Raw genomic sequence first — 14073 nt, 5'->3', positions numbered from 1 at the left:
CCCAGTCAAATATCCTGTTTCCCTAGAACTGACTGCTCTTGGCTTTCTGTGTTCATTCATCCATCCATCCATTTCTCTTCTGCATACTAATTAAATACTTATGACAGCTAGTCACTGGACATGGAAGCATCTCACCTCTGGGAAGACAGGAATGATCAAATAAAAGCAGTGAATGCATACTCCTCTGAAGGATGTTGTTCTAAAACAGAACAGGCCCAGTGACCCAGGCAGACCAAAGACTAATTCCTTGAGCCCAGAGAGGAAGGCTCTAGACTGAGCTGTGGAGAAGTTGAAACTACCTGTCACCTTCTCTGCCCCAGGCTGTCGAGACAGTGTGGGCAGAGAGCAATGAAGATACTTGCGTTTTGTTGCTGATATGATAATCTCCCGTCTCCACTGTACCCATGGCCAAAAATAGCTTGAAGTACTCCACATTTCCCTGGAGGACTTCAAAAAGAACGAATGGTGCTTCTGAAACCCTTTTAGCCCAATCTTTACTGAAATAAAGAAAACCAGTCGTGGGATGTAGTGTGTGAGTCCTGGAGGAAGGCAGAGACAGGGTGACCACTGGTCAGTTCTTTTGCTCTGGGAGGAGGTCTTAGCACATCATTTCCCCCTCCTTGAAGATCAAATGACATCATTTGGCCATTTAGAGTTCTCTCTGTCAAGAAAATTGAAGAGTGGCGTAATTTTCCTCTGAGTGCGGGGGTGTGAAGAAAGCTGCTGCTCTAACACCAGTGGGAAGCACTAAGACCAAACAGCCTCTCTGGCCATTTTCACTTACAGGTACTCGGAAGGATTCTGTTCCACAAGTTCTCCTCCCTGAGGAAGAGAAACTCATTATTGAAGAAACCAGAAGTAACGGGCAGACCATCATTGAAGAAAAGTGAGTAAAGAAAGTGACCTCTTTCTTTCTTTCTTTTCCCAAAACCTACGTGTGTTTATTAGTGTTGGAGAGGTTTTGCTTATTGTTTTTTTAGTAACCCTTAACATGTCTGGGGCCTGAAAGGAGGTATGGCAGTTTGTCTTAGTTAGAGCTTCTGTTGCCGTGATCAAACACCAGAACCAGAACAACTTGGGCAAGAAAAGTATTTACTTCAGCTTACAAGTCTCAGGTCACACTCCATCACTGAGGGAAGTCAGGGCAGGAACTCACACAGGGCAGAATCCTGGAGGCAGGAGCTGGTGCAGAGGCCATGGGAGGAGCGCTGCTTACTGGCTTGCTCATCATAGCTTGCTCAGACTGATTTCTTATAGAACCTAGGACCACCAGCCCACAGATGGCACCCCCCACAATGGGCTAGGCCTTTCCACATTACTCAGTAATTAAGAAAAATGCCCTACAGTCTTGTCCACAGGCCAATCTGGTAGGGGACATTTCCTCAGTTGAAGCTTCCTCTTCCAAAATGCCTATAGCTATGCCAGGTTGACATAAAACTAGCCAGCACACAAGTCCTTCCTTGAAGGCCCCCTCCTTCTCTTTCCTCTCCATTCTCCCTCTTTCTTCTCATCCTCATCCTTCTCTTCCCCTTCCTCCACAAAAAGGGCCTTCTCTGTTGAGCATACAGTTGGGAGCCCCAAGAGGGCAGGAAGAAGGGCGACAGAAGCCTTCTGCTCCCCTGTGGAGGAAGCAGCTTCCCAACACCAGAGATCTCCACATAGTGTGTCCGGAGTTATTCGAGAAGGCCTTAACACGCATCTACCTGCCCACAGCGTTACTACTCACATCTTTTCAGTCAGGAGCCGCTTTTCTCACAGTTGACCTCTTGTAAAGTCCTAAAGTAATCTGGTGGGGAAAGCATCACTTTCAAAGATGAAGAAAATAAGGTTCTGGGAAACTGTGCCTATGGCCTACCTTTCACAGTTGTGAGTGTGACTTAACACGGCGTAGGGTCAAGTTAAATACCTTCAAGCTCATAAAGAAGCATGGAGTAGCCAAGAAACTCACTCCTTTCTACTTGAGTCATTTTGGAAGTCAGGCCTGAATTTGCATAGGACAGCAGCTCTCGCAGTGCTCGGCACTGTGGATGTGTTTTCACACCTGCTGTATGGTAAAGCACTTGGGCTCAGGAGAACAGACCAAAGTCTCAGTTTTGCTCTCAATTTGCTATGTATTGCCAGTGTCATCCTGGGCTAGTTCTTCCATCTCTCCAGATATGCTTTCATCATCTGCAAAATGGGAATGATGGAAATATTTTCTGAGCTGTTATGTGATCAAATATAGTAATTATAAAGGCTAGCACTCAAAAATTACTAGCAGGTATACTAATTGTTGTTATTAAGAACATCATTATTGGTATAGTAATCATAATAGTCATGTGAAGGCTTCAAGGAATGTAGTATTATCTCTCTTTTACATGTAAAGAAAGCAATGGCCAAGATGAGAAGGAAACTGAAGAAGGGCAGAGTAATAGTAAGTGGAAGGATCAAAAGTAAAACCTAGGGCCTGAAGAGATGGCTCAGCAGTTATGAGCACCAGCTGATCTTTCAGAGGACCCAGTTTAGTTCACAAGACCCATGTTGAGCAGTTCACAACTGCTTGTAACTCCAGCTCCAGGGAATCTGGCACCCTCTTCTGTCCTCCTTGAGTACCTGCACTCATGTGCACATAAACATGCACATCAATAATAAAAATTAAACTTAAAATATCCCTAACTAAAACCTATATTTGTAAATTCCTTGACTAGAAATAGTTGGGGGACAAAGAATTCCATAACTATCCAGGGAACTTTAACATTTAAAAAAATTTATTATTTTTAATGTCTTGATTCTCTGTCATGTGAGGTTAGCTAAATGGGAAGAATAATACCATAACATGGCTATTGTAGTATAGACAAATTCTTGTGATACCTCTCATTATATACTGAGTAATATTTACTCCTAATCTAAAGCTACAGCAATCAAACCTGAAGATGGGAATCTTAAAAAATTGAACTCACAGGAGCAAAGGGTAAAACAATGGTTTCCAGAGGCTTGGAGGGGGGTAGAAAAAAAATAGGTGATGTTGGTTTAAAAAACCCCCACAAAGTTCAATTCCGTAAGATGATAAATAGGTTTTAGTCTATCTAATAAGCAATGTAATGACTAAAGTTAATAATAATGTCTTTTATTCTTGACATTTACTAAGAGCATAGACCTCCAGTGTTCTCAAAAGACACAGACACTCACAAATAGTAGATACAACTACATCTTGTGATGGCTGTGTTAATAATTTCATTTGGTGGCATCATTTCATAAGACAAACACACCAAAGCATCATGTTGTATACTCTAAATATATACAGTTTTTATTTGTCAGGTATACCCTCAGAGACAAATTTTATGGCCACTATCTGTTGTCTTCTGGTTACTCAAGCTGGAATTGAGTGGGGAAGGAAATGGATAGTGTAGAAATGGTGGTCTAACATGGTGTTGAAGTGGGCATGTGTGGTGAGAGTTTTTCTCCTATGAAGAGAGAGAATGTGGACCACTCAGAGCAGGGATATTCCCCATCAGCTAGAAACCCCACTGATTTCCATATCTGTATTTATAGAGAGTTATGTGTTGCTTATTTATCAGCACTTCAGTACCAGTGATTCATTTCTGAATTTGCTCTGTATGTTTCAGGAGCCTTGTTGATACTGTTTATGCCTTGAAGGATGAGGTCAAAGAACTGAAGCAGGTAACACACTGTCAAAGTTATCTTCTCAGGTAACAGAAGTGCCCTGTCTTCTTGGCCACCAGCTGGAAGCTGGTGTCAGGTAGAGTCCAGGAGCAAGGTACTGGGGGAGAATTTGTGTTTTCTTTGTGTTACCAGGTGGGTTTTATTTCTTTAATCATGTGACCTTGAATTTCTGAGGCTTACTATTTAGATGTATGCAGCAGAGTCCCAAACATAGATACTACTTTCTTGTTCCCTCACATCTCAAAAAATGTAAGCAAGCCCAGGTGTGGGAGCGCCTGCCTGTAATCCTAGCCACTAGGAAGGTTGAGGCAAGGAGATCATGGACTTGCTAGTCTGGGCTGTATAGCAAGGTCTTGTCATGGAAAAGCAAAGAAAGGAAGGGAATAATGAAGGCGAGATGGAAGGAGAGAAAAGAGAACTGTCTTTGGTGGTTTGTGAATTTACTGGTGATGTGATCAATCCTTCGCTCTGTGATATGCACTCTACCTATGTGATGACTCTGATTGTACCTTGTGACAAGGGAGAGGATAAGGAAGAGGAGAGCCAAGAGCCTAGAGGAGCACTTGTGTAATTCTTAGGAAATTCCGGATGGGGCATGGCAAAGTCCTGAACTGAGCCATGAGGAGTAGAGCAAGTGTAAAGAGACATGGTAGAGTTGGAACTTATGGCATATGACGGCACCGTGCTGGGATTAAGAGAGAACAGACAGTAGAGAAGCTTCTCCCCTGGAGATCTAATTTGATACAGATTCAGAAGCCCTGGAAGAGGTTTGGGGTGATGGGGGAGGTGATACTAAGTTCCCTTTAGAACATAGTAAGTTTAAAGTGCTTATAATCTTTCTAGATTGACCTGCCACACTGGCATTGTCCTGTGAGTTTGGTACTCAGAAGATGAAGCTGGCGCCAGAGATATTTGGGAAGCCTCTTAACGCACACTTGCATTGATAGAGAAGTGACCTTAAACAAAAGGGTTTGGAACCAGGGCAGATTCAGTCTTAGGGAGCACTTGCATTTAAGTGAAGGGTGTAGGAGGCTGCTCACACACAGGCAGAAAATCAAGACACAGCCTGGGCTCAGAATATGTAGTCAGAGTGAAGGATGCCGTGCAGAGGAGGAGGAGGAGGAGGAGGAGGAGGAGGAGGAGGAGGAGGAGGAGGAGGAGGAGGAGCCTGGGAAAGGCTGCCTTGGCTCAGTGATCAACAACTCTTTTCCCTTCTAGGAGAATAAGAGAATGAAGCAATGCCTGGAAGAAGAATTGAAGTCGAGGAAGGACCTAGAAAAACTGGTCCGGAAGCTGTTGAAGCAAACAGATGAATGCATCCGAGCTGAATCCAGCAGCAAGAGCCCAATCCTCCCATAACCGTCACTGTGCCGCTGAGCACAGGGCCTTCAGCACTTGCTGAGTTGGCCAGCTGAATGATTTGACTGTGCACTTCAGCTTTTGCTGTGTTGGGATCTTTTTTTCTCTTTCTCTTTCTCTCTCTCTTTCTCTCTCCTGCCCACCTCTGTTTGCTTGAGTGTTTGTTACTTGGTTATAGACTGATATTTGTCTTAACAGGGGAAACAACCTGGGGTGGTGATAAAATGGCCCCAATATTTTGCTATGCCCAATAGCCCTTCACTACCTAATTCGCTGAAGACAAAGCTTCTCAGGCTATGTCTAGAGTAGGTGAAAATGAACACCTTTGCCCAGTGATCCAGCTGCCCTTCCCTGGACTGTCACATGGCCCCCTCGATCCTCTAAAAATGATTTCCCTGTGTTGTCTGTAAAGACCAAGAGCAGTGTCGTGCCCTGCTTCCCTTTGTGCTGGTGTCCATTTCAAGTCAGCAGAGTTGGAACTCCAACTGTCCATACCAGCACTAAGTCCATCAGCAAACTGCTTCAGGCAACGCCCCCCCACCCCAGCAGCAGGGCAGAGCAGCTATTCCTAGTGCACTGTAGTTTGACAGCCCAGCCTTCTGCCTCTATGTGAGTTTTCTACCTCCCCCTCCCCACGCTTTTACCCAGCCATAGCAAGTGGTGTGTGAACTAGTGTGGATGTGCTTCGCTTATTTTGTCAGTTACTACAAGCAGTGACTTTTCCTTGAATATTCAAACTACAGCCTTTTCATCTGTCTAAACAACCTGGGGAACAAGATCCCGTGCCCTAGTACACACCTTCCATCCCATCTTATCAAGCTCTGGTTTGTGCAGTGAGCAATTAGAATCATCATTGGTCTCTTTGGAGTAGGCCTTGAATATGATGAACCAGTTTGTATATCCTGAGTGAAAGGGCCCCTCCACTAGCTGTACTGGTTTCTAGTGATGCTGATTGTCTGAAACTAGTTAGCACAAGTTGTTTATAATGTCAAACCATTAACTTCGTAAGTAGTTGAGAAATCCGAACTGTGAGAAAGCAGATTTGGAAGAGAGCCCCAGGAGAACACTGTACACCTAAATTCAACACAAGTCAAAATGGACCAAGGCTGCAGGATGGAGCAGCGCAGCTCTTGCCTACCTCCTCAGATGGCAGGGCAATTGGGCCAGATGGCAAAGTCACTTTAAAGAGAGGTAGAAAACCAACAGTCTTATATGTATATTTGATGGGTGCCTCTAAGTGCTGTTTCAAAATCAAACTTGAGTCCTAGAATCCTGTTGAGGAGCCTTTTTGCTTTCTGATATGGAAGCTCTCACAGTTTCCATAATTTCATGGTACAGGGCTATTGTCTCCTGCTACATGGATGACATTATAGCACCCACAGAAAATGGAGAATTCCTGAAGTCCAACCCCAGACAATTGCACAAAGCCATCCTGGCAGCTTTAGTGATGGTTTCTGAGAACGGCTGTCCTGTTTCTATGAGACATCTTTCATGTAAAAATTTAAAATAAGAAACAACAATAGCAACCCAGACATTCACATGTGTCCTGCCTGTGCTTAGTCAATAGTTTGCAATAAATGCAAATTTTACACTTTAGTGATTACCAAATAATTTAGTTGACTGCTTAGGACATTGAAAGGTCTCTAAAAGGATGTGTACATATGCATGTTTGGGGACTTTGCCCTTCTGAGGAGAGGCCCTTGGTACTTGGGATAATGAAACTCGTGCAGTGGGCTGCCCGCGCTTACACACTAAATAATATAAAGGAAATGAAGCCATGTTAACCCGACAGCCGTGTCTCCATAGTTGTGTTGTTTACAGTACTCTATAAATGGGTTCCTATTCCTCTGTAATTAAACTGCTGCCCTTAGAGGCCTTTCAGTTTCTTCTCTGTCATGTCCCTTCTTACAGGAACTCAAATTTTCTAAACTTGTTTTTATTTTAAAGACTTTTAAAATGGACATTTTCAATAAACAAGAATAAACAGTGCTTTATAAATAAGATCATTTGTTTATTTTTTCTACTGATTGATGTTCAGGAAGTTATCTTTTTAAGTGTCATTTTATTTCAACTGACAAACACAAATTGCATGTTGGTGACAACAGTGTGAGCTTTCAATCCATACATATATCATGCTATCTATGGTCATAGGCTAATATAACATATCATTTATTACCTCAAATATTACCATATCTATAGTGAGAACATTTAAAATCCTTGCTTTTAACTCTTTTGAAATATACAAATAGTATTAACTATAGTTACTGAATTGTGCACAGATGAATTCTTCCTATTCTACTGAAACTTTGTCTACTTTGATCAAAATAATGCCCTCTCTCTTTCCCCACCCAGGCCCTAGTTAAACCCTATTTTACCCCCTATTCTATGAGTTTATGTTTTTATAATCCACATATGAGGACTGAGATGTGCAGTATTAACCTTTATAAATATAAAGCCTGTCTTATTTCATCTAGCACGATGCCCTCCAGGTTCATTAATACTGTTACAAATTAGTTTCTTCTTTTTGAATGCAAAGTAGTATTCCATTGTGTGTATATCTACCACATTTTTATCCATCTACCCATTCACAGATTCTTACCTTAATTCTATATATATCGATCTAGCTAACATCTATCTATCTATTTTGAGGCAAGATCTCACTGTGTAGCCATGGGTAGGTAGCCTGAAACTCACTGTATATACCAGGCCGGCCTTCAACTCACAGAGATCTATTTGCCTCTGGCTCCCAAGTGCTGGGATTAAAGGGTGCACACCACCATGCCCAGCTGTAGGTTATTCTAGATCTGGACTAAGTGAATAGTATTGCAATGAACATGAGAATGCAGATATATGCCTTCAACACACCAATTTTTTTTCTTTCAGAAATGGTGAAGAGTAGGTTGAGGTTGGAAACTTTAGCTAGTCCATTCGCATCAGCCTTCCCCCAACCTACCTTTTCCACTTAAGGTTCTATTTCATAGTGTGATCATCCCTGTAAAGTAGGGAGCAAATGTCATCTGCTGGTGACATAGAACTTCCCTTAACTTCTCTTTCATCTTCTGGGTCTCAACTTACAAACCACTTGAAGTACATCTCACAATTTTACTTGCAACATTAAGAAAGATACATTCATTTTCCTAAACAGGTACTCGTTCCTCTTTGTATTTTACAATAGTTTGTCAATCTGGGATGTTTTCAATTGTGATCTCTGGTGTCAGCAGTCAGGATGAAAAGTATTGGAGCTGTGGGCCAGTGAGATAACTCGGTTGATGAAGTGCTTGTCATGAAAGCAGGAGACTCTGAGCTAGATCACCAGAACGCATGTAAAAGTGATGGTGTGGTGGCACACACCTATAACCCCAGAACTAAAATGGCAAAGACAGGCAGATTCTTGGGGCTTACTGGCCAGCCAGCCTAGCCTGGTCACTGAGTTCCAGGCCAGTGAGAGACTATCTCCAAAACTAAGGTGGGGCTGGTGAGATGGCTAAGCGAGTAAAGGTGCCTGCCGTGAAAGCTTAGTGATGTGAGTTCAATCCCTGGAGCACGCATATAGCCGAAGCAGCTGCACAAAGTTGTCCTCTGACCTCTCCATACATGGGATGCTGCATGTGCACGCCCTGCCCATCATAAATATGCATACATCATCATAATAAAATAAAGTTAAAAAAATCCGAAAGGCGGATGTGTCCTGTGCAACGATACCTGACGTTGACCTATGCCCTCTACACACAGAGGGAGGGAAGAGAGGAGATAGATTGAACTGGATATTGTTTGCTGCTCCACACTGTCTGTCCTTATCCTCATGCTTCCCCTGAAACACAAGGGCAAACATATTTTCCAAAGTCTTGCAGCAAGGGTTTTGGATACAATGAGGGTTCACATACATTTCCAATTATGCTAAGAAGATGGGAGTGTATATTTTAGACGAAGTCTGTCTTCTGGTGGTCTGCAGGAAGTTCCCAACATACTGTGGTGTCTGTAGTCCCCATTGCAGTGTCTCTGCTCAATCTTTGTGGATGACACTGTAGCAGTAACAGTGCCAGACCATGGTTGTAGCAGCAGCTTCCTAACATTTGGATCACAACTGCCACGGAATGACTTTGAAGCCATTAGTTCACCAGATTCGAACTGCCTCTCACTTCTGTGACCCCACATTTTTGTAGATACCAAATTCACTTTCTGCTTCAGCTGCCTGACTGGTTCTTTCATGCTTTGAACAGTTACATTTAACTTTGTGCCTCCCACATACTAAGCACTGTATTAAATGGTTCACATACTTAGGTTCATGTAAACCTCAAATGACCCTATCAGGACTTTCTTGCTGTTATCTCCATCTTACAGATGAATAAAAATACAGAGATGTTGAATTACGTGGTAATACATGGTGGAGGTGATTTGAGTCAATATTCTGGTCTACCTCTTGGATTTATGCTCTATATACCACATTTCCTCTTCTACCTTTTATACCCATTTAAACGCGGCTTCTACATCAGCTGTCAAACCCTGGGAAGTCCTCAATGAGCTCCATTTCATTAGTTGTTTTGAGACAGGGTCTTTTGTGTCCCAAGCTGGCCTCAAATGTACTATGTGGCTCGGGATGACCATGAAGTTCTAATTCTCCTGCCTCTACCTCTGATTTCTTGGATTACAGGCATGTGTTACCATGCCAGGTTGTATGGGGTACTGGGTATTGAACACAGGGCCTCATGCATGATATCCAAACATTTTGTGAATGAGCCACATCTCCAGTGAAGCAGTGAACTCTTAATTGTCAAATCTAAGAAACTGCTTTTCAAAACCCAAAAGTGTCAAGTTTTTTTTTTTGTTTTGTTTTTTGTTTTGTTTTTTGTTTTTTGTTTTTCGAGACAGGGTTTCTCTGTGTAGCTTTGCGCCTTTCCTGGATCTCTCTCTGTAGACCAGGCTGGCCTCGAACTCACAAAGATCCACCTGGCTCTGCCTCCCAAGTGGTGGGATTAAAGGCGTGCGCCACCACTGCCCAGCAGGTGTCAAGTTTTTTAAAGATGATATTACATAGCTCAAACTGGTCTCAGATAACTCAAATGTAGCCTAAAGCTGGTCACGAACTTGTTACTTTTCTGTCTCAGCCACTGTAATGCTAGAGTACAGATTCACAGATGTGCAATTGCTGCACATGGCCCCTTGTGTTCTCTCTCTTCCTCTTTCTCCCCCTTTCCCTTCATCTCTTCTCCCTCCCTCCCTCTCCCCCTCCCAGAAATCTGTCTTTCTCCCACTATCTTTCTTTCCTTTTTGTATTTTTCTTTCACTTCACTCCATACTCAGTGCCTTCATTCTTCCACTTCATGGGTAAGGCTTCTCAGTCAGAGCTGCCAAGTAAGATCCTTGAGTGTAGATGCGTCAACTATTTTCAGACACGCCGCCATCCCCTTGCAATGCTGGATGCAGACCACTAATGTGGCTTTCACAGTATGTTTCATTTGATGATCAGTCTGAGGGAGCAGAGTCTGCTGGGGCTCTCTGCTGCCTCTCTTCTCGAGTCGTCATCAACCCTGAAAAACACAATATTCTCACTGTCCCCACTTTCCAGATGTGGAGACTGCGACCCAGAGGTTAAATGATTTGTCCACAGTTAGAAAGTCGATAAATTATGGAGCCTGGATTAAAATTCTATCTGACTAGCTCCAGAGTTAACCACAGTACTACAGCAAGAACGGAGTAAGAGTCATCATATTAGTTCCAGGTGCCTTCCCACTTTGAAGTCCTAAGCTCTCAACATAGTGGATCTGGTCCTGTGGTGATAGTTGAATACACTGCAAAATATTCCCACTGGAAGCCCAGGAGTGGTGTAGAATATTACTTTAACTATGTAAAGATGAGTTACTTCTGCATATGCTGTGGAATATTACTTTAACTGTGTAAGTGTGTTACTTTTGTTTAATGGTGTAAAGATGTGTGTTTAATTATGTAAAGATAAGTTGCATCTTTTTCATCTTCCCTGCCTAAGGCACCTGATTGGTCTAATAAAGAGCTTAACGATCAATAGCTGGGCAGAGAAACGCTAGGTGAGGCTGGCAGAAAGAGAATAAATAAATAAATAAATAAATAAATAAATAAATAAATCAATCAATCAATCAAATAAAAGGTAAATAAAGAGAAACAGGTTAAGTTAAAAAAGCTAGCCAGAAACAAGCCTAATCTAGGCCAAGCATTTATAACTAATAATGAGTCTGTGTGTCATGATTTGGGAGCTGGCTGGCGGCCTAAAAGAAAAAGCCTGGTACACAAGAGTCTACAGCTGCTTCCCTCTAAGTAGGGTGCTTCTGTGCTGAAAGCATGTCACAGCACACATTTGCATTTTGTGGTTACTTGCTTCCTATCTAATAGCAAAGACAGCAGTATTTTATACTTTGTTCATTTTCTGTTTATTTAGAAAAAATTATTCCTGCCCCACCATTCCACAGAATGTAGAAGTGACGTGTTTATAAAGCCGGCACTTTGGGCTAGGACTTGGCTCAGTGGGTAGACTGCTTGCTTGCCTGGCATGCATGAAGCCTTAGGTTTAACCCTTAGTACTGAACAAACCAGGCATGGTGGCACAGGCTTCTAATCTCAGCACCTGGGAGGTGGAGGCAGGAGAATCCTTGGTAAAGTCAGGGTTCTGGTTTGTTAAACAGGGTGAGGAAGATGGCATTCAGTGGAATGAGAAACACTGAGAGAAGAGCCCATCACACAGGAGACAAGATCGGGAGTTCCATCTGTATGCATTGGATCTACGGGCCTGAGCCCACTGCTGAGGTGTAGGGAAATTACTCAAGCTATGACCTGAGTACAGTGGCTCACTCCTGCCGTCCCAGGAGAATGAGAATTGGAGGCAGGAAGATCTTCATAGATTTGAGCCCAGCAAGGAATACATAGTGAGGTTTAGGCCAGCCTGGGCTACAGAGTGAGGCCCTGTCTCAAAAAGCATAGCCAAAACAAACAAAAAACCCAAACATCCCCATCCCAAAGGTATTCCACTAGTAACATGAAGGTGGTTTTTAAAACTATGAATCTAGCAGAGATCCTATGGCATAAAGGAGAGGGTGAAGGGCAGCACTTAGAGTCTTTCGAAAAAGAGAGGGGACCTTGAGAGATGAGAGGCTGAGGGCCTTTGGCTACTTGGGGTGAAAGCTTAGAGAAAAAGGACCAGGATGGAGTTGTGGGAAGCAGCTTCTAGAGGGCAGTAGAGAGTACAGGAAAACAGGAGGCAGCCTAGAAAAATGCAGGGTTTATTATTTTAGTAACATTTTTTTCATTTATTTTACATACCCACCACAGTTTCCCCTCCTTCCTCTCCTCCCGTTCCCTCCCTCCCTCACCCCCGACTCCCATCAACCCCCCTCCCCATCCACTCCTCCGTCTCCATTCAGAAAGGGGCAGGCCTCCCATGGGCTTGAACAAAAAAAAAATGCAGGGTTTTATATCAATGATATTACTTCTTGTTACAAACATTTAATTAATTAATTTAAAGAAAGAGTCTCAGTGTGCAGCCCTGGCTAGCCTGGATCTCCTTATGTAAACCATGTTGGCCTTGAACTTGATTCTATCCTCCTTCCTCTCCCCAAAACCATGCTTGTATCTCAGTTGTGAACAGCCATCTCATCCTACTTTTTTGAAATATATTCCTTTCCAGAAGTAGAAATAGCTAGGAAGATAATGGCTCCCACAGAACAAGAGTGTAGGCTAAAAATTCAGAGGTCATTAGTCTATGAAGGTTATTTTTTAAAATCTGCCTGGCTATTCTGGTCTTGTTTGTACAGACATTTCTAGAAGATACTGTTTACAAAGTGGTCATCCCTGAAACCACATACACAGAAACAACAAAAATAAAAATGAACTCCATGGGTTATAGTCATGTACTTGTGCATACTTATAAATTCCTATATATGTAACCCTAATAATCAAAGAAAAAGACGCTATCATGAATTTGGGAGTGGAGGGACATGGCAGGAGTTGGAAGAAGGGAACTTGGGCAGGGATGTAGGTAGGAAAGGGAAGGGAGAAAGTGATGTAATTATATTTTAATTAAAATGTACAAAAGTAAAATAAAAATAAATCTATCCAAGTGGCAAACTCTACCAAAACAGTGAAGTCCCTTGCCCACACTATCCCCACTAACTCAGACAAAACCCAAGAGGAAGATTGTTCCACAACATGGGCATTCAGCTGCTATAAGGAAGAGAGAATTATGATGTATGCTTTGTTGCTCTTTCTTTTGACTGAGGCAATGCCTTCCTTAAAGCAGGCATAGGATTCTGGCCTTCCTAAAGAAGGCCCACAGTGTAAGAGCATCATGGCCACTGTCTACGATGCTGCCACTGTCTACGATGCTGCCTCGATTCCTTCCCACCTCTTATGCAGAGGTTTGTCAGTTGATGCTTTTTTCCCTTTTGCAGTGCTTTACATGGCCCCCAGGGCCTCACACTTGCCAGAAAAGCACACTACCACTGAGCCACCCTGACCCCCATCAGCAGTTAATACAGTAGAAGAATCTTTGCTCCTTCCTGGAAGGTACAAACACATGGTGCACATAATTTCAAGTGAGTTCCTAAATCCACCAAGATCACTCTTGTTCATACTAAAGGTCTTTTGTTGGGGGATGTGTGCAGACACACAAGTTTGTCCAGCATGGTTTCAGCTTTACAGTGGGTTTTTCATAATGCAAGAGCTCCAGTCAAGATGCAGCTGTACCAGCCACACTATTGAAGAGGAAGGACATGAGGAAAGACACTTTCTCCTTCCCCCTTTTATTTCTACAGTAGTGGTTTTTTGATGAATGTGTTTCTCTTAAGCATAACGTCCCACCAGTTAAACTGAGTTTCTTACATACTCATTTCTTCCACCACAGTTGGAGGTGGCAAGAAATGATTCTGTTGATTTCAGTGGGAAGGCTCGAGGGCCAATAATCGCCCTCATGATGCTCCAGCTCCATTTCCTCTGCTTAGAGCAGAGTCACCTAAACAGTTGCTAAAAAGATTTGCTACTGCTTCTCATTTAAAGCTCTCTCTCCAGCCTCTCTTAGCTGGGATCAAT

The 14073-nt window shown here is 42.9% G+C and overlaps 1 protein-coding gene across 5 annotated transcripts in view; it reads left to right on the top strand.

The window, feature by feature from the left end:
- The window catches only part of Arhgef6 (Rac/Cdc42 guanine nucleotide exchange factor 6), a 121583-nt gene extending 116484 nt beyond the window's left edge, over positions 1 to 5099 (top strand). For all 5 annotated transcript variants that reach the window (XM_059250485.1, XM_059250486.1, XM_059250487.1 and 2 more), the window contains 3 exons: positions 787 to 886; positions 3606 to 3660; positions 4882 to 5099. In XM_059250485.1, coding sequence (XP_059106468.1) covers positions 787 to 886; positions 3606 to 3660; positions 4882 to 5022 — 296 coding nt within the window. In that variant the 3' untranslated portion in view covers positions 5023 to 5099. The remainder of the gene's footprint in view (positions 1 to 786; positions 887 to 3605; positions 3661 to 4881) is intronic.
- Positions 5100 to 14073: the final 8974 nt, after the last annotated feature.

Source organism: Peromyscus eremicus, chromosome X, assembly GCF_949786415.1.
Source record: "Peromyscus eremicus chromosome X, PerEre_H2_v1, whole genome shotgun sequence".
Classification (NCBI taxonomy): Eukaryota; Metazoa; Chordata; class Mammalia; order Rodentia; family Cricetidae; genus Peromyscus; species Peromyscus eremicus.
This window is presented reverse-complemented; position numbering and strand designations above follow the sequence as displayed.